Consider the following 25,429-nt stretch of genomic DNA (forward strand, 5'->3'; position numbering starts at 1 on the left):
GTATTTCAATTACACTAAAACAAAATTACATTTAGTCATTTAGCAGATGCTTTTATCCAAATGAGGACAATACAAGCAATCAAAACCAAAAAAAGGGCATAAATATGTAAATGCTGTGACGAGTCTTACTTTTTATTAGTGCTGTCAAATGATTAATCACATCCAAAATAAGTTTTTGTTTACATATGTGTGTGTACTGCGTATATTTATTATGTATATATAAATACAAACACATGCATGTACATATTTAAAGAAAATGCTGTATATTAAATATATCATATCAAAATATATACTGAATGTGTGTGTATTTATATATACATAAACACAGTACACACACATATATTATGTAAACAAAAACTTTTATTTCTGGATGTGATTAATCGTTTGACAGCACTGGTTTTTATATATAATAAATAAAATGAAAACAAGTAGATATAATAGAAACAGAATAGAGAACACTAGGAGGTCTTTTTCTTTCGGTATATAAGAGATGCTGCAGGTCATGGAATAAACATTATAAAAGATTGTGATTTACATTTGTTCAAGTATAAATGTGATTGTTTGGGAGTTTGCAGAAGCTGTGATGATGATGATGATGAGGATCGCTGGAAAAGCTTCTTGAAAACAGCATTTCTGCAGATCTGTGAGGTGATGCTTTTGGTGTAGAAGCATCTCTTTCTTCTTAACAAACGCTGAGCTGTCAAGAATCGCGGAAGAGTAAAACAAACTCGGCTTCTCAGCAAAGAAAATCTGTTTATTGTTCAAAGGAAGTCTGTGGAGAGTTACAGCAGTACACACTTGAACAGCTGCCTTCATCACGTAACACAGTACAGACAAGAATGAGGTCAACACTCATGGATTCTGAAGTTAGTAATAACTCTCTATGGCTCATTCCTGTGATTACAGAAGACTTAAAAAAACTCCTTTTTCTCCGATCGAATGAGGGAGGGACACACATTCGGACGGATCCGAGAGAAGAGGAGCAGACAGACCGCAGAGAAAGAAAGAAAGAAAGAAAGAAGAGAGTTATATCATGTCATTGTAGTTGTTGAAAAAAGGAATACAAGCTAAACTAAGAAGTCTAGTCTTCTGAGACCAAAGCAAACGAATGGAAAAGCAGTATGAAATATTTCCCTAGATATATATAATTGCATCCGACTTTTATTTGTTAAATAGCTTGTCCGGGAAGCATTTATAATTGATTCCATATGTCTATATATAAATATATTTCTATATATATATTTCTGTATATTGTTTTTTATTTTAAAAATAAACCGAGCTGGGTGTTGTTTCCAGTTATGTCACCGAACCCACAAAATTTAGTGGCATCTAGCACCGATGCACTTCCCAATTCTGTTCATACCATAAGAACAATCTGCTCGATCCTCACAAGAAACAGGAGGAGAGCTAAAGAAACACACTTATAGCACCATGTTAACGGTTTGTATATTGTTGCTCGAACTGTGTTGTGTGTCCACAACCTGCAATTTTGAGGCTGTTTGATCTGAGTCTTTTATATATGTTCACACACACACACACACACACACACACAGCTCAGATGATGCTGGTTTGCTCTCCATCATAGGGCACACATCTAAAACATCTACAGTAGAGATAATCATCAGTTCTTCTGGACACACTGACACTATAACATCCTGCTTGTGGACTCAGACTCTGTCAGGGAAAAAAAAAAGGTGTGTTTTCTCACAAGACCTATTGAGCAGCCAGCAGAAATATCCATTTATCTAGCCAAACATCTATACTGCTTTAAACAGGATTCTCTTACATATATCTATACTGCTTTAAACAGGATTCTCTTACATTTACACGACAGTGTTTCTCAGTCAAACATCTTCGTCTCACGCGTCATCCTCCTCTCGCGCTGAGCGGTTGCCTAGCGACGCGACGCCTCCGGCGGTCAGTCGTCGTCCACCTCGTCGCCCTCAGACTCCTCTCCGGTTCTCCGCTCGAACGCTTTATCTCTGTGCCGCTCCTGGATCTCCTTCATCTCCTCGGCGTAGCGGCAGAACGCTCCGCCGAACTTGCTCCACGCTTTGAAGGGTATCGTGATAGAGTTCCTGTAACTGGGCTTCACCTCGCTCACACGCAGAAACACGCCGTACTTGTTGGAGCCCACGTCAAAGAAGAACCGCTTGGAGTCCACCGTTATCGACGAGCCCTCGGGTAACTCCGCGTGACCCGCCCCTCCGCCGCCGCGGGCCAGATCCTGAAGGGCAATGGTTTGCCCGGATTGCATGCCACCCCCGGGCACACCTCCTCCGACGCCAAACCCCGCGGGAAGAGCGATCGTCTGCCCGGACTGAATCCCTCCGCCGCCGGGGACACCGAACCCGCCGCGGTTAACGGTCTGCCGGATCCGCAGGAATCTCCCGCGCTGGTTCTCCTTCAGATCGAGGTAGTATTTACGGTTTTCCCTCACGAGATACTCGCTCTTCAAGGCCCGTCTAGGCCCGCCGTCCTCGCCGCTGGAGGACTGAGCGATCTGCTCCGGGGTGCTGGGTCCGAGCTGGGCGTAGTGCTCAATGAAATCCCCCAGGTAGTCCCGAAACTCCGCCGCGACTGACATGGAAAGTGTCAAGCGACTTTTGGAGCCCCCAGCGCCGACCTCGGCGATCTTGATGAACCTGCCCTTCGAGTTCTGCTTGACGTCCAGATAGAAGCGCTTGTTTTGGATGTCGAGGCGTTTGGACGCCAGCTCTTGAGTGTCCTGGTCCCGCTGGAACCCGCTTCCTCCGCCGCCGCGCTCGCTCCCGCTATCCCCATCCGCCATCTTCACCTCAGCTAGTTTTTTTTTCCCACCCGTACTTTCATCAGGTCCCGCCTTCTGACCCGAGAGCGTCCTATGAATGGGCCGTCGCTCTGGAACGTCATCGCCTTAGGAACATCTTGTGATTGGGCATTTGGCGTGTCAGTCGTTTATTCGCGTCTCCTATTGGATCGTGACCCGTCCGTCATGTTAGTAAACACCAAATCCTCGTTCTCTTCGGCCTGTCACAGTGTAAATCCCTCCCTATTGTTTTGACAGTACAGTGGTGTCGATAACGTACTATCACAAGCACTTCATTACAGATAACACTACACTTGATCTTTCCAACAGCACATATACTCCTGTGATTTTTATCGCTTTCTGGCCATTAAATATGTGACCCTGAAACACAGAAACACTCATTAGGGAAAACTGAGTCTCTCAATATACACATAAAACATTTAGTGGATTTTATTATTATTATTATTATTATTATTATTATTATTATATATATATATATTTTTTTTACAAATCCTTCCCTAGTGAGTCATTTTTACCCGACCATAGAATGGAATTAGGAAAAAAAAATCAATTTTTTATTTTATTTTTTATATAATTCTGTCAAATATGAACATGGATCACAAATAAATAAATAAATAAATAAAAGAGTGGATTTGAGGATATTATGTGGGTGTAAAAAACAGTAACAAATCCTTACCTTGTGGGTAAGCAAAAAAAAAAAAAATAATTAATAATTTGTTTCATTATATATATATAAAAGAAAGAGAGTCGGACTCTCCAATCGAATGGTTAGAGAGTCGGACTCCCAATCGAAGGGTTGTGAGTTCGAGTCTCGGGCCGGGCAGGAATTGTGGGTGGGGGGAGTGCATGTACAGTTCTCTCTCCACCTTCAATACCCACGACTTAGGTGCCCTTGAGCAAGGCATCGAACCCCCAACTGCTCCCCGGGCGCCGCAGCATAAAATGGCTGCCCACTGCTCCGGGTGTGTGTTCACAGTGTGTGTGTGTGTTCACTGCTCTGTGTGTGTGCACTTCGGATGGGTTAAATGCAGAGCACTAATTCTGAGTATGGGTCACCATACTTGGCTGAATGTCACGTCACTTCATATATATATATATATATATATATATCATATATATATATATATATAAGGAATTTGTTTTAATGTCCGAAGCTTTCAGTAAACAGAGGAAACAACAACAACAACAACACACAGTTAATAAAAAATAAGACGTGAATAAAATACATGTGTATATATATACAGAGCTGGGTAGTAACAGATTACATATAATCTGGATTACGTAATCAGATTCCAAACCTCAAGTACTTGTAGAGTAAACTACTTTTTAAAATACTCGTAATCAGACTACAGTTACTTTTTTATGGATTAGTCTTCAGAGACCGAAAAGATAATTGTGAAAAGGCTATACAAATACAGAAACGTTTGTCTTCAGGTATATACACATTAATACAGAAAACCCATTCGCTGAGAAAAGTAAATATTTTACAGATAATATTTAATAATTTGTTCTGGCCTGCTGGTACAATGGCAGTATGAAGAGAATTATTTGTTATTTACTGTGTGTTTTGTTTTTGTTTTTTATTTCATGCTTTATGCCTTTTTTTCATTGTATGTTTTTATGCATAGAAAATACACAATCGCGTTTATGTTATCTCATAGGGTGTGTGTTAAAGACTCCCTCTATTTATGAAACTCGTTTGAAATTAACAATATTTGAAATAATAATTTAAAGTAATCATCAATTTATTATTATTAACCGAAAATGTTTTAACACTTGTTTTTAATTTTTATTTATTTTTATTATCCAGCTCACTCTTTAGTAATTGACATAAAATCGTGAGTTCTTGTAATGTTTGTCAGGTCAAGTATGACTCAAGCCCCGCCCCCTCTGTTATCCGTCCAAACATCACTCAGCGATGGGGGATGGTAGAAGCAGATCCATGCTGAAATCTCATTGGCCTGCCTGAAATTCGAATCAACAACGGGCGTTCTGATTGGCTGATTCCAGCGCTCGGTCTGCCTAAAGCGTTCTCCGTTGAACGGGTTTATTGTTCCTCCCAATAAAGGTCCGAAAAACATTTACACACAACTACAAAAACCAAAACTGGTCCGTCTAACTGTTTTCAACAAATATAAACCATCAGTACTGGATAGTGAGTATGTTTTATATAACTGTAAACGCCTCTTCGTTTGTTTCAGTGCGTGTTTGTCGTCTTTCTCGAGATTCTGCGCTAGCTTCGTGCTAACGCTGCTTAGATTTAGCGCTGCTAGCTCGTGCCGCTAACAGCCTTTTTGTAGTTGATTACTTATTTAATCTCGACGTATGTCGTCCTAATTTAAGCGATTAGACACCTATCGTATTTATTTGAAGGGTTTTGTTGGTGTACGTCGCAGTTGTTGTGAGATTCTTCGAGCAGGAAAGCTAAGCTAAGCTCTGCATCAGCGGCAGTGTAGCGGATCCGCTCACATCAACTTCAGTCACTGCAAACACCCCCTCACGAGAACTGTGTGTGTGTGTGTGTGTGTGTGTGTGTGTGTGTGTGTGTAGTTTGTGCAGGTTAATCTCAGAAATTTACTAAATTAAACTATGTAATTTAACCCCTTAACTGTCACCCCCCATTTTTTTAAAATAGGCATTAAAGTGCACTATCCAAACTTAAATTGTTGTATTTTATGAACACTTTGGAATATAGACCTAAGGTTGGTCTCTTTTTAAACAAGGAAATTAGCAGATTTTGGCAAAAGTGGAATTTATTATTATTTTTTTTTTTCAAAAAGTAATAGAAGTTTGAATGTACTGTAAATAAAATGCGCTATTTTATTATAAATATTTTACATAACAGGTTTTACTCTAAAATTGGTATAAAATTAAAGCCTTGTGTCTAAATAAGTTATGGTTCCAAATTTGAAGTTGATATGAAAAAAATTGAGGTTCCTGTGAGATTGTATTTAGGGCGTCATACCACAAACAGCCACCGGGAGCCATCAAAACTCCTTTGAATTTTTTGTTTAATGAATTTTTCACTAGATTTGTCAACTTTACTTCAAAATAAGCACCAAATATGGAATCCTGAGACTCAGACCTTTCCAATGATATGTTTGCTGCCAAGATTATAAAAAGTTTTGATTCTAAAAGACCGTAATGCATTTTGTAATATGACACTTTGACACCGCCCACTAAGGGGGAGGAGACCGCCATAAGTTTTTAAAGTACCATTTCCATGGTAACGCAATGTCCAATTTCAAAATGGTTTTCACAGGATGAATCTTGGGCTTCTAAGCTTTCAAATGAGATATAATTTATGATGATTACTAAAAGATTTTATAGAGAAAAAAGGACAACAAAAAAAAGAGTGCCAAGCGTCCCACAGGTGGGACGGTGCTTTAAACCTGCAAAATAAAAATGTTGCATGTGTTCTATGAGTAGGGGTAATTATGTAATATTTAACTTGTATATGCCTGTTATATTGTTACATCACATTTTATATATATATATATATATATATATATATATATATATATATATATATATATATATATATATATATATATATATATATATGAAAAAATGTTACATATATTCTACAAGTAGTTATACATTTGTGCATTTTACATAACTTTGTGCAATTTGTCTATTACACATTTTTTTAATTTTTTTTGCATATGGGAAATTGTTGCATATTCTAAATAAATTTAGTTTTTGCAGTTGCAAATTTGATTTATGTAATATTTAATCTTTTTATTTTTGATGCATATTTTTATACACTTTAGAAATTTAAAGATTGCATTTTTTATTTAAAATGCAAAAATATATGGTGATGCGAATACAAATGAGCACAATGATTATTTTACAATCTGAAACTATTTAATATTTTTTAATCAGAATCAAAGTAATGTAAAGAAAGCAGCAAGAAAAACACAAAAACACATGTTTTGTAGGCAGGAGGAAAGGCAGGTAAAGACAGTGGCAAGGCCAAGGCAAAAGCAGTGTCTCGCTCACAAAGGGCCGGACTGAAAACAACCACAGAGATGCTGAGGCACTATACTTCACACACATATATCTCATATTTCAAAAACTATAAAAAAACGCTGTCAGGTGCTGCTTTCTAAGAGAATGTGTATCTGAATCTGTAGTTCCCGGTGGGCCGTATCCACAGGCACTTGAAGACCCGCACTACGAGCCACGGTCGCGTGGGAGCCACGGCAGCCGTCTACAGTGCAGCCATCCTCGAGTATCTCACAGCGGAAGTAAGACTCGTTAGGGCTGATTTGTTAAACAGTCAAACCGGAATCTATTCAAGACGCCTTCATTTCTCACATTATATCCGTTTATTCACTATAGTTTAGAAAATGGTAAATATAAGAATTAAACTCATTAATCTTGATAATGTCATAACTTTGATAGGTATGTAATGGATTACAATCCACCAAAAATTTATTCAGTGGTTCAATTTAAGTACAGATAACAGATTTATCTCAACCGATTACCAAGCAATGCTTAATTTTGTTCTGTGTGTAAAAGACACTTAAGCAAAATATGCTTGGATGAACTTTTGGTCCCAAATTTTACTGAGTGCACTGTATGAAGAATGTTTGGGTGTGTCAGTTCACTTTATTTTGCTATCTTCACATGCAGCACAAAAGCAGTCATCAGTAGCACAGGTATATTTGTAGCAATAGACAACAATACATTGTATGGGTCACAATTATACATTTTTCTTTTATGCGTAAAATCATTAGGATATTAAGTAAAGATCATGTTCCATGAAGATATTTTTACATTTTCCTACCGTAAATAAATCAAAACTTAATTTGATTAGTAATATGCATTGCTAAGAACTTCATTTGAACAACTTTTTTTAGATGGTTTTCTTAATATTTAGATTTTTTTTTTTTTTGCATACTCAGATTCCAGATTTTCAAATATTGTCCTCCGTACAAACCATACATCAATGGAGAGATTATTGATGTATGGTTTTGTGGTGCATGGTTCAAAGATTAACTATAGTGTCCTGCAACCACTACTTAAAAAAAATAAATAAATAAAAAAATAATAATAAAAATAATAATAATAATATATAATAAAGAGAATTTATATATCTGCTGTCTGATTAATTTCTGCTTGTGTGTAGGTTTTGGAGTTGGCAGGAAAACGCTTCAAAAGATCTGGAAGGTGAAGCGGTTATCACTCCTCGCCATCTACAGCTGGCCATTCGTGGAGACGAGGAGTTGGACTCCCTCATCAAAACCACCATCGCTCTTGAAGCAAACATGCAGATATGTTTCTTTGTGCTCGTTTCAAACGCACTGCGTGTTGACGGATGAGGATGTGAAGCGCTTGTGTGTTTGCGGTCTTCTCACAGGTGTGATTCCTCACATCCACAAGTCCCTGATCGGTAAGAAGGGCCAGCAGAAGACCGTGTAGTTCCCGCTGGGGTCGCTGTGGACATGGACTCAAGGACTCGCGTTTGGGATGTGACCAGATCGACTTGTTCGTTCATTCATGCGTTCGTTTTTTGTTTTTCTTTCTTTTTAAGTTAATATTAATGTTATACTAGCTAACCACAAGTGATTTGTTAGAGTTTTGCGTTAATGTTCTATCGCCAAAACTAGAATGGCAAATAAGCCCCGCCCCCTTCAACCCAAATGTCAGGTGTTTTAGAGCGAGACGAACGGGACGTGTCTGATCCGTCCTGCTGTGACTAAGGAATTGTTTGAATTGGCCAGAGCTGTGAAGCTGTTTTTATACTGAAAAGTGAAATAAAAACATTTTATATGAAACAAATAATGTTGTTAGTTCTTATTTTCCTTTGTCTGCCTCTTTCATGTTTCATTGTGTGTGGGTCAACATGTCAACCAGAGCTGCGTTTCCCAAAAGCATTGTAACCCGCTGAGATGATCAGTTTAAGCTTACGATGTTTTTGGAAACGCAGCCCAGGACTGTGTTTGTGCAGTCAGTGCGATCTGCAGTTGAGTTTAAACGTATTTAAAGTAATTATTTTTGATTATGGTGTGTGTATGTAATAAAATAATCATTTTGTGATGGAGTACTTTTATTGTGAAAAAGTACACTTTAGCATACATCTTAAATAGCGCAAGTATTTGGTGTATATATTTTCTCATGTGTTTAGGGCCTATCCTAATAATATCTTAAGTGTGTAACGAATGTTTTCTAGACATTTGGTTTCATGTTATTTACAATTCAATATATAAAAAGTGCTATATCTCAAAATTGTTAAATAGAAGTTAAATTTTTAACAGTTCTATATTTAATTTTCACAGTTCTGTGGTCCATGTAAAGTGCTCATTTAAACGCAATTAAGCACACATCTTTTTCCACAAATTGTATATTTTTAAAATTCATGGTTCGTTCTGTTTATAATCGCATGTGGTGATGAGTAACAGATGCACAGCAGTACATGTTTTCTGTGTAGCAGAGATGTGGGTTACGCTTTATTTTAAGGTGTCCGTGTTACAGTGTAATTATACATTTAAGTACTGAGTAATATTAATTAACTACATGTACTTACTATATGGTTAGGGATACTTGCAAGTAATTATGCATGATTTATTGTTATGTAAGAACATGAAAAATGTGTAACAAGAACCGTAAAAATAGTGTTACCAAAGATGCTGGTGCTTTAATCATTTATACTCTGATAAATTCACACAGTTAAGGCTTGTACTGTATGTGATTTTTATTGATAAGTTTCATAATTCTATTCTAAAAAGGCTTTTAAGAAGAGCGGTTGGGCCATTATAAGACCGACCCTTTTCTCCTTTTATTATTATATAATTTTTTTTTTTTTTTCATATACTTTTTTTCCTGGGTAATAAAATGTCTTTACAAAGTGGGACCTCGGGTGGCGCTAAAGACCACAAATTCGAGTCAGACTGACTGGAGATTTTGAGAAGCCTATCCTGTTTCCGTGTGAAAAACACATATTTCACGTAAGCTGTGCTTAAGCATAACAAAAGACATTTGTATGAAAAGCCATTAGTGTGTACAATTCACAGGTTATATGATGCCAATCCGATAAGTTTGAATTATACAGCGCTGTTCTTGTATGCACGAGTTAGTTTATGTTGTTTTAAAGCGTTTTTGAAATACATTTAACAGTAAATCCTCCAAATGAATGTTTAAAGGTCTTTGTAGCATCACAAACATAAAAACATTTATACAGATGCAAAAGCTTTGGTTTTAAATGCCCTAGACAGCTGCAGCAAGGTGTATATTGTGCAGGTTCGTAGCCAGCCTATTGAAAGGGGGGTTCTTTTTTTCAAAAAGTGGCCCTTTTTGCAGTTTTTCTCCAACCTTTTGTATTTAATTATGAGGTTCAAATACTTCATTTTGGTGACCTTTTATGCACTAATTTGTGCTGGATTAGTTTATCTGCTGGTATCTTAATGAGCACGCTTTTTGATACACCTAAAATATTTACTGCATTGTTGCCAAATTGCTTCCTCATGTAACACCTTTGTCAGTCCAACACAGTTCATAAGTTTAAAGACCACACTAACAACAGAATAGATTTAATTAACTTTACTGAAAATATTAATAATAATTTTTTTCCTTTCGCCCCATACTCACTATTTTGGTTGTACCCCCTGCCTGACATAAAAACAGTCAAAACCCTTTCTTGTTTTCTTTTTTTGAAGCTTTGTCAATGACTAAAAAACACCTCCAGTTTCATTCATTAGATGTATGTACATCCAACTTCAGATAGATTGGTGTAAAAAAAAAAAAAATCTGAACATTTTAGTAACTAAGCAGAATTGTATTAGGTTTAGTAACAACATGTTTAATTGTTATATTGTTTACATGGTACAATTTCTGGTTAGCCACGTTTTTTGTGCTTGACAAATTTTATGATTTCCAGTTCAGTGCTTGTGATTTGATTCAATATTGACTCATTTGGATAAATATTAGGTAGGCTACACAAGATATAGGCATTCATTTTTCTCAAGACAAGTAATTTTTAGGTTACATATAACTCAAATGAAATATATTGCATTTTATTATTATAACAACAACTGTATTTAATGATATACGTTTAAAATATAATAAATATGTAATATGTAGGCCTACAGATAATTAGCTAAATATTCTCTATAACTCTCTTTTTCTAGCCAACTAACGTGCTACATATATGGTGTTTTTTTAAATGGCTTCTTCCTGAGGTAAATGTTATTGTGACATAATTGTTCTCCAGCAGTTTTATTGACCTCTTTTGCGCATTGAAAAAAACTGATTTGATCGATATGAGGAGGAATATACATTTCGCAGTAAGTAATGTATCTTTCAATTTTGTTCATTCGTTGTTTATTTACTATTAGCTAGAAATGACAGTTCACGTGCCCACTATAGAGACTCTGGTCCCACGTCACATTTACAAGCGCCAAAACTTATTGCTTGAATTTTGTAATAAATTGACAGAATCTGAGAGCTGAGATTATTTTTAAGTATCCTGCTCTGTTCTTGTCTGTCGGTCTCCGTGTCCTCTTTGCTTTGCGATTTTACTGTACGTGAGAAATGGATGTGTGGCGTAAGTAGCGTGTGGAAAGTGTCAATGTGCGTGTGTCTCACGGTGAATGCGCAGAGTTGGCAAGCATCGTAAATCAATTAATCATTCCAGATAATTTACCTCAAGCGGTCTGCTTTGAAGTTCTCAGAGGAATAAGACGGGCACGGAAGGACAAGCATTTCCATTGGCTCCAGTCTGCCGGTATTTGGCAATCAAAAAAAAAAGTCGGATATTGCACAGCCAATATCACTGAATTTTGTCTCAGTGCATGGTGCATGAGTGTGTGTGTCCCATGCTATGGGGTGTGATTTATGCATTTATATGGGGTATGATTTAGGCATTTACGTTTGCTAACTGCGTGCGTGTGAGTGAGTGAGTGAGTGAGCGAGTGAGTGTGCGTGCGTGCGCGCGAGTGAGTGCGTGCGTGAGTGTGTGTGTGTGTGGGTGCGTTAGTGTGTGTGTGCGTGTGCGCGCGTGCAATGCAGAAGCCGCTATAAATAGCAGACGGATGGGAGAGGGGGTCTGAGGACAAGATAGAGGCATTGCACTGGTAAACATCACCATGCAATGATGGAGATTTTTTTATTCATTTAAAATGCAAAAATAACCACAAAAAGATGAATAAACCATATAAATCGCACTCCTATAACAGCATCCACCATACAGTTGATGGAGATATTTTGTTTTAATGCATAATGTGGCATTTTTTTAATAGGTGATTAAATCCATAAATCACAAAATTAAAGAATCAATTTTAAAAAGTATGCATATAATTAATAATACATTTTCATGTTCCCTTGTGTTTAAAGCTGAGTTTCTTGCATTATTTCAGCATGACTTCAGCAATAAACAAATATCATTGTATAATTATTCAAATGTGTAATCATAGCCATTAATGTTCACTGAGATTATTCTCGACACATAATCATTGCTGAAATTAAGCTGCTGACATATATCCTTTAATTACATTAAAAATAAAAAATTAATGTTCATAAAAAATATAAAATGTGTTTTTAAGGTGTCTCTTCTGATCACCAATACTGAATTTATTTTTGATCAAAAAACAAAGGTGTGGGAATATTATTACAGTTTGGAATGAAATAACTGTTTTTCTATGAGAATGTATTTTAAAATATAATTTATTCCTGTCACGTCAAAGCTTGCATTTTCAGCTCATAAGATTTTTTTCAGAAAGTATTTTAATATGCTGATTTGCTGCTCAAGAAATCCTGACTTCATATCTTATTACGGTTCGAATGAAAAACAGTTTATGCTTTTTAAAATGTTTTTGATGGAAACAATGTTTTCCATAACCATACATCAATGGAAAGATTATTAATTTTTATTTACTTATTTATTAAGAGACCATGCTTCATTTGCCTGTTGTGGTTACAATGGTTCAAGTATACGGGGGAACAGTTTATAGTTTGATTTCAACTGACTAAAAAACAACAAAAGCAGCATCTCTACTTTGAAGACAACTGAGCTGCTACTTAAAAATAGTAATAGCATTGCTGTTTGTTAGAGACAAAGAGGCAGGGTTTGGTTGATAAATGGCTTTATTTGGCTTTAGGGGAACATCACTGTATCAGTGTATGAGCATCTCTGAAACAGTGCTGAGATGCAGAAAACATGAGGACTCTTTTAAGCAGTTTAGATTCATGATTAAGGCATTTACGTACATTTTTACACACATCAAGCAAATCTATCCCACCCCTTCATATTGTCAAGCTCCAAGTGAATCAGGCCATGCAAACTAAACCTCCTCTTGATCGATTCATTTCATGAATAACTTGCTGCACTGTTTCATCACATTCATTGGAAATCTTGCTCTTCCCTCCTTTCCTACTCTTTTAAATAATTTGCTGCAAAAATGAGACCAAATCCTGCAATAATCCCACTTTTACATCACTGTCACTTCACACATTTCCCTCCAGACTTTAAGAAAACAGTTCTTCTAATTTTCTGTCAGGACTTTTTCACTTTAGAGACATTTCCTTTAAACCCTAAAACATAGTAAAGTGTGACTGTTATAAAAAAAAAAACAACACAACAACTGTAAAAGCAGTGAAAAATCTAAATGAAAAATTCCTTCATTAATGTGAAAAAAAATGTGACTGAAAACAGCCACCCATACATCACAAAAATACATAAATAGAAAAGTTTTTGTTTCAGATATGAAATGAATATGACACAATATTCAGTTAGTTTAATTAACCCCAAAATTAAAAAAAAAAAAAAAAAAATAATGCATTTGCATTTTTTCATTAAAATTTAAACACCTCCTGATTCTAACTATATAAAATGATACAAATGGCGCTTTATTTAAAATTTATTTACTGCAAATTATTACATTTTGTATAATACAAATGACACAGTAAATGTTATTAATATTCTGATTTTTATTTATTTATTTATTTTTTTACTGTAATACAATAAAAAAATGATGAGAAATATTAAGAAAAGTAATGAGAAATAAGACAAGCAGAATGGCCAGATGCATTAAGCTAATAAGAATTGGGTGTGCGAGCAACAAATCTTAATGGCCCTAAAATAATCTTCATTTTATTTATCCAAAAATAAAAATAAATAATTAGATGTCTTTTGATTTCAGCAGTGGTCTGGACATATGTCTGTGATTCAGTGCTTTTGCGAGCAGAATCACAAAAGGGATGGCTAACACGCAGGAAACCATGCCATTCATAAAAAAAAAACAACAACAGAAATAAATAAACAATAAAGACCACGTAATTATAGAACACATCAATCAATAAAGAAACAATTAACAGCAATCATCACTAAACACAGGAAGGAATAGACGGATATTTAGCAGCAATCATCTTTAAAGCGTCAGAATCTAAATTGCAGAAGGATTTTCCCACACATGCACAATGTGCTGCTCTTTCTCAAATCGAAACGCTGAACTCCATAATATGTTTAATTTTTTCATCTCATCAAGCTCGTTTAAATCCATGCCGCGCGTGTGCCATGCTTTTTTACCGTGCATGGAAGGACAGATGATGTACATTAATGTTCAAAAATGTTGCGAACGCAATGAAATGTGCTTGTACAATTTCATTCATGTGGGTGGGAGTCCCAAATCCTAATGCCCTAAAAGTACGTTGGAAAAATAGGAGACGTGACGTCTCCCTGTGCTTGGCTTGTGACGTACATTCAGGACTCGAGTGAAGCTCTAGATAATGGATATGCTTTTGCTCTGTGAATAGTTACCTCCTCCAAGTACAAACTCTCTTATGTTTAAAATCAAATAGCACCGAGAGGTTGGAACCTGCAAACTTGGACCGTTTTGCATTTGGACTTCTGCACTCTGGGTAATAATGGCACGTGAACACCAGGCGTGACGTGGGTCTTCATAATCTGATCATCTCTGCTGTCTTGACGTGAATATTTTACATTTTGCCATCATCTACGCTCTGCAGTGTCCTTCTGGACCCATATTATTGTCTTTCCTCAAGGACTACACTCTTAAAAATAAAGGTGCTTAAACGGTTCTTCACAGTGATGCCACAGAAGAACCATTTTGGTTCAAAAAGAACCATTCAGTCACCATTCTAACCTTTTTAATAATCTGAAGAACCTTCTTTCGCCACAAAGAACCTTTTGTGAAACAGAAAGGTTCTTCAGATGTACTTACATGGAACCATTTAGATAGAAAGGTTCTTCTATAGGCATCGTGAAGAGTCCAGCTTAAGCTAAAAGCTTAGTTTTTTTCATGAAAACTTTTGCTCTATGAATGCATGGTGATTTGATACTGCAAATACTGCTTTTAATAACAACAAAAAAACTTAAAGGAATAGTTCACCCCAAAATGGAAATCACCCTCCGATGACCTGGAGTTGAAGCGACAGAAAACTCTCAGGATTTTTTTGGAATATCTTAAAGGGGTCATATTGGTTTGCTTTTGTCTTTGGAGTGTTACAAGCAGTTTGTGCATATATAAGATCCACAAAGTCACAAAGATTAAAATCTCAAAACCCAAAGAGATAATCTTTCTTAAAGTTAATAATCCCTCATTAAAACACGCCCCCACATGTCTATGTCTTTTCTGTGTCGGAAGATTTGCAAACGCCGCCCAAATGTTAACACAAAGAAAGAAGGCGTAGCTTTTATTCTCGCTGTAGTGTTGTTGGTTTTCGTTAGAGACGCTGTGTGAGGTCCCAAATATGGTAAGGGGCGTAACATTTCTGTCTTGACTCGCTTGAGGTATTCGGCCAATCACAGCGTGCCAGATAGCTGACCAATCAGAGCACACCATGCTTTTCAGAACGACGAGCTTTGTGAAGAATCGATGTGTTTAAGAAAGACAGGGCAACAATACATGTTCGGTTATATAGAAAATTTTGTGCTTGGGTGAACAATGCATTACACTAATTACACAAAAGATAATGTTCTTTTTAGCAATGTCATATGACCCCTTTTAATTTGTGTGTTTTCAAAAGAATGAACATAAGTCTAAAGGGTTTAGAACGACATGAGAGTGAGTAAATGATGACACCAATCCAAACTATCTCTTTAAGATTTGAGCAAACAGAAGATAAAAAAAAATGCCATTACCCTCACACAACTTCAGAAGACTTGGAATACGGCGGCGCTGTTGGACGAGGTTTACTCAGCATCTACTTTCGCTGCATGAAAACACTCTTTTACTGAAAGAAAGTAAATGATGACAAAAGATATCTGTCTGAACTACTTCAAACTCTCTCTTCATCTCTTGAGTGCTGTACAGAAAACTCGCCAGCCTTTCATTCCCGGCTCGTAGCTTTCCCGCAGAGATCCAGATGAAATTGGCAGAAGCCGCACCCGGTGAAACGAGGCGAGGATGAGAGGATGGTTGATGTGAATGTTGATGTGAATTTGTGTCGGAGGCTCCAGACGGACGCAGCTTTACTTGCTCTTCTCGCTCTTGTTATTGTCCCCCTTTTCACTCTTTATCACTCTTGCTTTCTGCCTTTTACTTTTCCATCGCTCTTCTTCTCCTTTTCTTTCTCTTTTCTCCTTCTCGTTCTCTTTCTGTTTCCTTTGGCTTCTTCTTTTCTTCCTTTTCCTTCTTCTCATCTGCTTTTTCCTTTTCCTTCTCATCCTCCTGTTCTTCCTCCTCTTCCTCCTCATCACCTCCTTCCTCCTGTTCTTCACCCCCCACAGCAAGTGCTTAGGGCATAAGTGCGGCTCGATGGATAAGAGTAAGCAGACTGCAGCATGCCTCCAACAAACACTTATCACACAACATCCCCCACATTCCTCAGAGCATAAGTGCGGCTCGGTATGTAAGAGTAGGCGGAGTGTAGCAAAGCTCCGCCCACCACAGAGCTCAGACGGCATTCCTCACCTTCCAGCAGCTTCCTGTTGGGAACGACAATATTTTTTTGGATGCAATTAATGCAAAAGTCTTAGGCCATAATAAACATAAACAACACCAAAAAACTCATACCATTAGTATTTTCACCACCACCAAAAAGGGTTTAAGTCAGTTATTATCTTTTGCATGTAGTGTCTCCCCGTCCCCGTCAGTAGAAAAGCTGTATTTAAATTATTTCTAATCATTCATTTTGCCATTAATTTTCTAATAATCTAGTGAGATTTTTGAATGCACAAGCAGTCTGACAACAGCCTTGTGATTACAGGAAGAAACAGATGAAACTGAGACACACTAAATCCAGAAGAACTGTAGCAACGGGTCTTCAAGACATTTTAAGAAACCTGCCTCGAAAAGCTACAGTACTGTGAGAAGGCTTTAGGCACTATGCTGTAAAGTAAGGATGCTTTCAAAAATATTGTCATAAATGGATTTTATTTATCAATTAACTTCTATAAACTAAATCAAATCAAAACGTAAATATTTTCAAAATATATTCTGTATGAGTGTGTATTTATATATGCAACAATATATATAAACAGTACACACCATATATCATGTAAACAAAAAACTTTATTTTGGTTGTGATTAAATCGTCTGATCGCACACGCTTGTTCGCGGCTGTGAAAAAACGCAGAAAATCGAACCCAATTCTAATTTTCTTATGACAAAAAAAGTTTTCGGAGTCAGTATATAAAAGTGATTGACACAATGTGAGGTCGTATTTATTTTTCCACTTCAGTGTGCAATGGCCTAGAATTAGACATAGAATTGATAGTTTTAACGTGATGTCACACTCTTATAGGAACATCATCTGAAGGGCAAAACGAGGCTTTGCTCCACTGACTGCCTGTTATTTTAATGCGGATTGCAATAAATAGTGGTGTAGTAAAACGTTGATATTAAAAGGCGAAATTCAGTACACATCTTGTTGATGATGCAAGCAGACAAACCCAGAATATGAATACAACACATAAAGCTTCACATTAAATGGTGGTTTCCCATAGAAAACCCTTATAAGGAAAAACCCAATTTGATTGTGTTATGAAAAGACTCAAAGCTATGAATGTCAGCAGTTCTGAGTCTGACCTGTAGGCTGCGATCTCGATGTCCAGCGCCATCTTGACGTTGAGCAGGTCCTGATATTCACGCAGATGACGGGACATCTCAAAACAAGAACTCTACAGACCAGAATACAAAAGCTCAATAAAAACAAGCCACACAAACGAGACAACAAGACTTTTTGAGAGAATTCTTATGTATTTATTTTGAAAATGTCTTTTTATACAGTGCGGTCCAAACATTGAAAAACAGTTTTATTTCAACCTGAAATTCACTGATAAGCAAATTCTGTGACATTAGTCATGTGACTCTTTTGTACAGATCCTTCTCAAACCATGCAGGATCACACAATCATCAGGCTATATTTATAAACTGATATATATATTTTTTTAAATTGTAACTTTTTTCTTTATAAAATATTGTTCTTCCCCACAGGTTTACTATCGGGTAACGAAACCATGAACTAAAACCATAAAAACATTTTGATTACCTGAAATGAAATAAACATTGACTGAGATAAAATAAAACTTTTAATCTGATTTCAGTTAGTTGCCAAGGCAACATTTATAATTTAAATAATAAATTAATAATAATAATAAAAAAACTGTATAGTTATATAAAACTTATTTATAAACATTACAAAAAACAACAAAATGAATAAACTTTAACTAAAATTAAAATGAAACAGAAAATATAAAAATAAAATCTAATTCAAAATATTAACCTGAACTATAATAATATATCGATAATACTTAAATAGCTGCTTTGGATAAAAATGTCTGCTAAATTAGTGAAGTTAAACTAAACTTATTACGTTTTTAGAATTTATAATAGGTTTTTAAATTACATTTGGAAAAATGCAAAACAGGATTTCTGAAGGATGATTTGACACTTAAGATTTGATTAGTGAAATAAATAAAAAAATTAAATATATCAAAATAGAAAAAAAAATCTTATGTTCATAATATAATTTATAATAGGCTTTTTTTTCAATTACATTACAAAAACGGAAAATAGGAGCAGTTTTACTGGTGGCCCCAACCCGATCTCATGAATGTGCATTTCAATGGCACGATTTTCTGTTTCTATTTTGTACATTATTTATATGCAGAAATGGACTTTGGCACGCATATGATGCGCAATTGGTTGGTTTAGGGGTGTTGGGTAAGTGCCTATTATATGTAGGCCTACAACTGTCTATTATATGCACGCAAAAACTGCATATTATATGCACGCAAAAAACTGTGTATTATATGCACGCCAACACAATGCGTATTATATGCACGCAAAAACTAAGCATTATATGCATGCAAAAAAAGCATATTATATGCACGCCAACACAGTGTGTATTATATGCACACGCAAAAAATGTGTATTATATAAACGCAAAAAAACTGTGTATTATATGCACGCCAACACAATGCGTATTATATGCACGCAAAAACTAAGCATTATATGAATGCAAAAAAAGCATATTATATGCACGCCAACACAGTGTGTATTATATGCACGCAAAAAAATGTGTATTATATAAACGCAAAAACTGTGTATTATATGCACGCCAACACAATACGTATCATATGCACGCAAATCCGGCATATTATATGCATTCCAAACACGTGGTATCGTATGCACGCCAAAGTTTCTGCATATAAATATCCCGCAAAATCATTAAGATACATTTCAATAAGACCGGACTCAATGTGAAAGTGAAGCGCTCTCACCTGTAGCTCGCCAATCTCGTTGTTGTGGTGGCCCTCCATCTCTGCCAGCTGTCTCTCTAAAGCCTCGTTATGGGCTCTCATGGCCTCAATCTCCAGCGTGCGGGCCTGCAGCTGTCGGCGGTACTCAAACAGCTCATCCTTGGTCTGCTTCAGAGCGTCGTTGTTGCGCGCCGCTGCCTCCGTCACAGTGGTGAACTTGGAGTGGTACCATTCCTCTGCCTGCTGCTGGTTCTGAGCGGAGAGAGACTCATACTGGACACGAATGTCCTTCAGGGCGACAGCGAGGTCAGGCTTACTGACGTCCATCTCAACAGACACCTGAGCCTGAAGAACAGTCAGCTGTTACTCAATATAATACAAATAACTTTAATAGCAAAAAGACAAAAGTAGAAAAAAAAATGTGTATATGATCTTTACTTAATAAATATGTATAATTTTGACTCATACAATGTGTATTGTTGTCTATTGCTACAAATATACCTGTGCTACTTATGACTGCTTTTGTGCTGCAGGGACACACATATAACATAATATGAAAAAAAAAAATTAAAATAAGAATTGCACCACTGTTCAAAAGATTGCAGTTAGTAAGATTTAAACAACAACAACAATAAAAAACACTTTTATTTAGAAAGGATGCAATAAATTGATCAACATTTATCATGCAAAATATTGATAAAAAAATCCTGAACCAGTTTCCAACAAAATAATAAGCAGCACAACTGTTATGCTGTATAACACTGATAATGATCAGAAATGCAAATCAGCATATAAGAATGATTTCTGAAGGATCGTGTGATGCTGAACACTGTCGCAATACACTTCTTTTAAAATGCAATAAATACAATATTTCTAAATATTACTGTTTTTACTGTATTTATGGTCAAACTAATGCAGTCTTGGAGAGTATGACACCAAACTTTTGAACAGTGGTCAATAATAACTATAAACAGTCTTTAGTCTGTAAAACTGACTATTGATCTGGTGAGGAAACTGCAGTTTAGTTGCTGAATCATTATTGATTTCTAATGAATAATTAATCCCCTGAAACACTCATTTACATCTGAGCTGAAAGGGAAAGTAAATTACAGCTGTACATATATATATACTTTTGCATATATTAGTTGGCATAAATATGAGACATTCTTTCCCTATATAAAATGTTGTTCAAATTTGTGAGTGGTTATTTGGGTATACTGATAAATAAACAGTTTTAGAGTGAATGTAATCAATAAACTGATGTCCATGGGATAGTGAAGTTGTACTGGCAGTGGAAAAGCATGGTGCATTTAATCAGTCTTTGAGTGTAACGTGTGGTAATGAAGTTCTGAGCCCTCGGGGCTGTGGGATGAAGCACACTCAGGGGTTTTAACACACAAGGAAAGATGAAGCTGCCTAAATCTGGACACAACAGCAATTCATCAGCCTCTTCATCAACACGCAGACAACAGCAGTCCATGCATGAAGATGCTGGTTTATTTTCAGATTAAACATTGAAGAAAATCCTTTTATCCAGGATGCTTTTAAATGAAACTGGAAATGTTATCTTCTGTAGTGCAGAGGTAGAGTGAGTGTGAAGTGATGCAGTCCTTCTCAAGGATGCTGCGCTCGCAGCCACACCTAATATCCTGCGCTACTGCATCATCATCATCATCATCATCATCTGCACACCGCTGTGAACTTCTCATCAACAACAGCCCTTTCAATACATTTCACCCTCAGCACTCATCCTTGTCTTGGACCCATTAAATCTACTTTCGAGTTGTGAGAGAGATGAATGCGTGTTCTGACGGAGGCTGTGGTGCATTGCAGGCTCTGGTTCTGAACGTCTGCGCTGCAGTGCTGTAAATCCTGCAGACACACGCTGCCCTCACTGACACTGCACAGTCATGCCCACACGCTGAGTTATTAATAAACACAGTATTTCACTGCATTTCTGTAATTTATGTGCTTTTCACAAGTTCTATCATGCAATGAAATACCTGTAAATACCTGATATGACCTTTAAAATAACTGATGTAAACCAGGACGATTCACTCATATTGAATATAAAAATATCATTTAAATACCATTACAATTATAATTGAAATATTAACATTATAATAATATTTAAATATTGTGAGGACATATTTGTTTCAAAACATCTTTACAGTGTTTATTATGTAGCAGTTTCCAAACCATCTAAAGCATATGAAATATTTGTCTTAACTTATTTAAATTTACTGTAAGTTTTATTTCACTAGAATTAAAAATGTTATGTAGTGATGCCTTTGCAACTATTACACTTTATGAAGCTATTTGAGATGTAAATCTGTAAATTAGTGTAAAAACATAACCCGGCCCAGGCTGGTTTATGATGGTGTCCCAGTGTGACTCTGCAGCACAGAAGCAGTCTTAAGTAGCACAGGTATATTTGTAGCAATAGACAACAATACATTGTATGAGTCACAATTATACATTTCTCTTTCATGCCAGAAATCATAAGGATATTATGATCATGCTCCATGAAGATATTTAGTAAATTTCCTACCGTAAATATATCAAAACTTAATTTTTGATTAGTAATATGCATTGCTAAGAACTTCATCTGGACAAATTTAAAGATTTTTTTTGCACCCTCAGATTCCAGATTTTCAAATATTGTCCTCCTAACAAACCAGACATCATTTATCCAGGTGATGTATAAATCTCAGTTTAAACAAACTGACCCTTATGACCGGTTGTGTGCTCCAGGGTCACATATATGTAAGTGTTAACAGAAGAGCTGGAAAGTGCTAGCCAAAAGTTTTGTTTTAATGATGAAATCTGAGGTGTGTCATACCTGCGTGGCCTGAAGCGACGCCTGGAGCTCCTGCAGCTCCTCCTCATGCACCTTCCTGAGGAAGGCGACCTCATCCAGCAGCGACTCCACTTTCTTCTCCAGCTCCAGGCGCGTCAGCGTGGCGTCGTCCAGGTCCTTGCGGTATCCCTTCAGGCTGCTCTCTGCCTCTTCCCTCAGCCGGCTCTCCTCATCCAGCTTGTCCTTGAGGCGCTCCAGAGCCTCGTTCATCTGCACGCAGTCCAGGTGCACCTGGCTCTTCTCGTGCGTCAGCTCCTCGACGCGCGCGCGCAGGTCGCGGATCTCCTGCTCGTAGAGATCGTGCAGACGCGACGGCTCGCTGTGACGCTGGCGCAGCAGCGCGACCTCCGCCTCCAGGACTTTGTTGTGCTGCTCGAGGTTGTGCACCTTCTCGATGAACGTCACGAAGCGGTCGTTTAGGCCCTGCAGCTGCTCCTTCTCGTTGGTGCGGATGATCTTCAGCTCGTTGGTGATGGCGGTGGTCTGCGTCAGATCCACGGTGTCTGGCATGGGCTGGAAGCCGCGTTTGGTCCGGTAACTTGAGGATGTGATCATTGGGGATGGAGAGCCGTAGGTGCGGTGCTGATGCTGCTGCTGCAGCTGCGCTCCGGAGCGGTAACTCACCGTCGGAGCGCGCCGCGGCGCATCTCCAAAAACCTTCCTGTAGGAGCTGCTCGTGTACATATCACCGGAATAGCTCATGCTGAAACGCTGGAGATCACAGACCGAGTGAGTGAAGTAAGTGTGTGGATGTGTGAAGACGGAGAAAGAGACAGAGAGTGCCGGTCGGGATGGCGCGCCGGCGTCTTTTATAGCCAGAAACCGCGAGCGTCATCTGACGCATGGGCGGTGGTGAAGGGGCAAACCTGCAACCCTGAGCGAAAAGACAGAGTCCCAGGAGAGAGCTCACTCATTCATTGCCTCGATCTGCTTTTGTGGCCACTCATCCCTTTTGGATAGAGATTGTCATCTACAAAAGTGTGGATAAATTAAAAAGTACAAATGCATGAAAAATTACATTTGGGTTCCTCAGGGGAAAGTTCCTGCTCTCACTACAGATGCTGTCAGGGGTTCCTAAACTAAGGGGTGAGGCACTTATATTGAGGTTCCCACAATTTGGGAATCTGAGGCATCCAGAAGATTCGGGGGAACCAAAGTACTCCATTTAGTGTAGTTGAAACGGTTACTTTATTATTTATCATAATTATATTCTTTGTTATATTAATTGTTAATCTCCAAGAAAGGATAACAATTGCATTAAAGCAGGAGGATGCAGAAGCATAAGGCAGAACTGTGAAGGATCAGGCTGGTTTTGTGTGTGGGACTGAAGCATGATGCAGTGGGAGGAGGAGAGTCTGTAATGCGGGTGTCTCTGCAGTGTCTGAATACTGAATGAGACACAGAGCTCTCACCCTGATGACCCTCCTTGATCCTTGATGCAGAATCCCATGCAGACTCCAAATCAGCTGACAGTCTGCACCCCCCCCCACCCCACACACACACTGTGCATCTAAAAAGGCTTACAGAGGACGATACGGTGCATGACACAAGCTGCACGTGAGCGCTGAAGCAAGTGTTCTTTATCAAGCACTTTTTCCTGATGAGTCAGTACACTTGGGACAAGGCCTGGAGCAGAGCCAATAGATGGTTTGATGGACAGACAGACAGACAGACAGACAGACAGATAGATAGATAGATAGATAGATAGATAGATAGATAGATAGATAGATAGATAGATAGACAGATAGACAGACAGACAGACAGACAGACAGACAGATAGACAGATAGATAGATAGATAGATAGACAGACAGACAGACAGACAGACAGACAGACAGACAGACAGATAGACAGATAGATAGATAGATAGATAGATAGAACTATTTAAATATATAAAAGCAAAGGAAAGAAATTATTTACATAAATATTTTAAGAATAAAGAAAAGTTTGTACAGCACTACACAATAAAGCATTATATAAATACCTCATTGATTCATTCATATTTTTATTTGAATGGAAACAGATTCTAAATTTGGCAATGCAACAAAATTATAAAATTCCTGTTACTGTAATGCAAAAAAAAAACAAACAAAACAAAAACAAACAAACAAAAAAGAAAACAAAGATATTCTTTTAGTACCATAAATATCCTTATTTATCTATAATATATGTGTGTGTGTGTGTGTGTGTGTGTGTGTGTGTAAAGTAATATATAAAATATACAATTACATTCCAATATATTCCAATATATCTATTTTTGTACCATTAACTTTTTTTGTGACATATTAAATTGGAAATTAAGCACGAGTTTTATCAAAAACAAAAAATAGAAATAATGTAGTTAGACTTTCAACAACCCTACTGTCAGTATTTCTATAAATCATCCACTAGAGGGAGTTATAGACTCATGAACTCATCTGCAGCTCGAATGTGGCTTTATTTGAGCAAGCTTTGAAGAAAATAAAATAAAATAAAAAGTGATTGTAATCTGACACTTTAAAGACATGCTGCCTCATGCTAAATTCATGCTTGAAGCTCACAAATCCTGTCAAAAGCATGTGCAAGTCATTCCACTCCAGATCAAGAGAATTATTTATTTATTTATGCATCAAGCACTAGCTCTAATTATTGTATTGTAAGTAAATAAGTAATAAATAAATACGTTCAATTATGCAATTCCAAAAATTGTTATATACATACATCTATAACAATCACACATTATGGTATTATTTGCTACACTGCTGAAATTTATGCTGATTTAAATGAAAATAAGTTACTTTCTCATAATTAAAATGCATTAGGTACAAAATTTAGCAGACTTTAAGTATACCAATCTAGTAAACTAAAAGTACACTTGCAGTGTATTGTATTAAGCACATAAATATGAAAATGTATTTGTAATGTACGCAGCATTAAATAAATGTATTTCAAATGTATATTTATTTTTTCACTAGCATATGATGTCATCAATATGAGATTAGACTCCAAAAAAGCATGCATTTTGCATTTAAAACACTTTTTTTGTCCCCTCACACATTTTAATGTCACTAGAAGAAACTCAGGATTTTTTAGTGCTTTGCATGATTTGCACAAACC

The 25,429-nt window shown here is 37.0% G+C and overlaps 1 protein-coding gene and 2 pseudogenes across 1 annotated transcript; 1 reads left to right on the top strand and 2 right to left on the bottom strand.

Moving 5' to 3' along the window:
• Nucleotides 1-1,728: 1,728 nt before the first annotated feature.
• Nucleotides 1,729-2,837, bottom strand: LOC109065212 (transcriptional activator protein Pur-beta-like). The gene has a single exon (XM_019082213.2). The coding sequence runs from the start codon at nucleotides 2,789-2,791 to the stop codon at nucleotides 1,919-1,921; it is 873 nt and encodes a 290-aa protein (XP_018937758.2). The 5' UTR covers nucleotides 2,792-2,837; the 3' UTR covers nucleotides 1,729-1,918.
• A 1,498-nt stretch (nucleotides 2,838-4,335) lies between these two features.
• On the top strand, nucleotides 4,336-8,236 carry LOC122145136 (annotated as a pseudogene).
• A 7,988-nt stretch (nucleotides 8,237-16,224) lies between these two features.
• On the bottom strand, nucleotides 16,225-23,722 carry LOC109055758 (annotated as a pseudogene).
• Between the last annotated feature and the right edge of the window lie 1,707 nt (nucleotides 23,723-25,429).

Source organism: Cyprinus carpio, chromosome A5 (genome assembly GCF_018340385.1).
Source record: "Cyprinus carpio isolate SPL01 chromosome A5, ASM1834038v1, whole genome shotgun sequence".
NCBI classification, from domain to species: Eukaryota; Metazoa; Chordata; class Actinopteri; order Cypriniformes; family Cyprinidae; genus Cyprinus; species Cyprinus carpio.

Bases quoted from the DNA above. Each gene is read 5' to 3' on its own strand.
- LOC109065212 (XM_019082213.2), bottom strand. From the start codon at position 2,791: ATGGCGGATGGGGATAGCGGGAGCGAGCGCGGCGGCGGAGGAAGCGGG.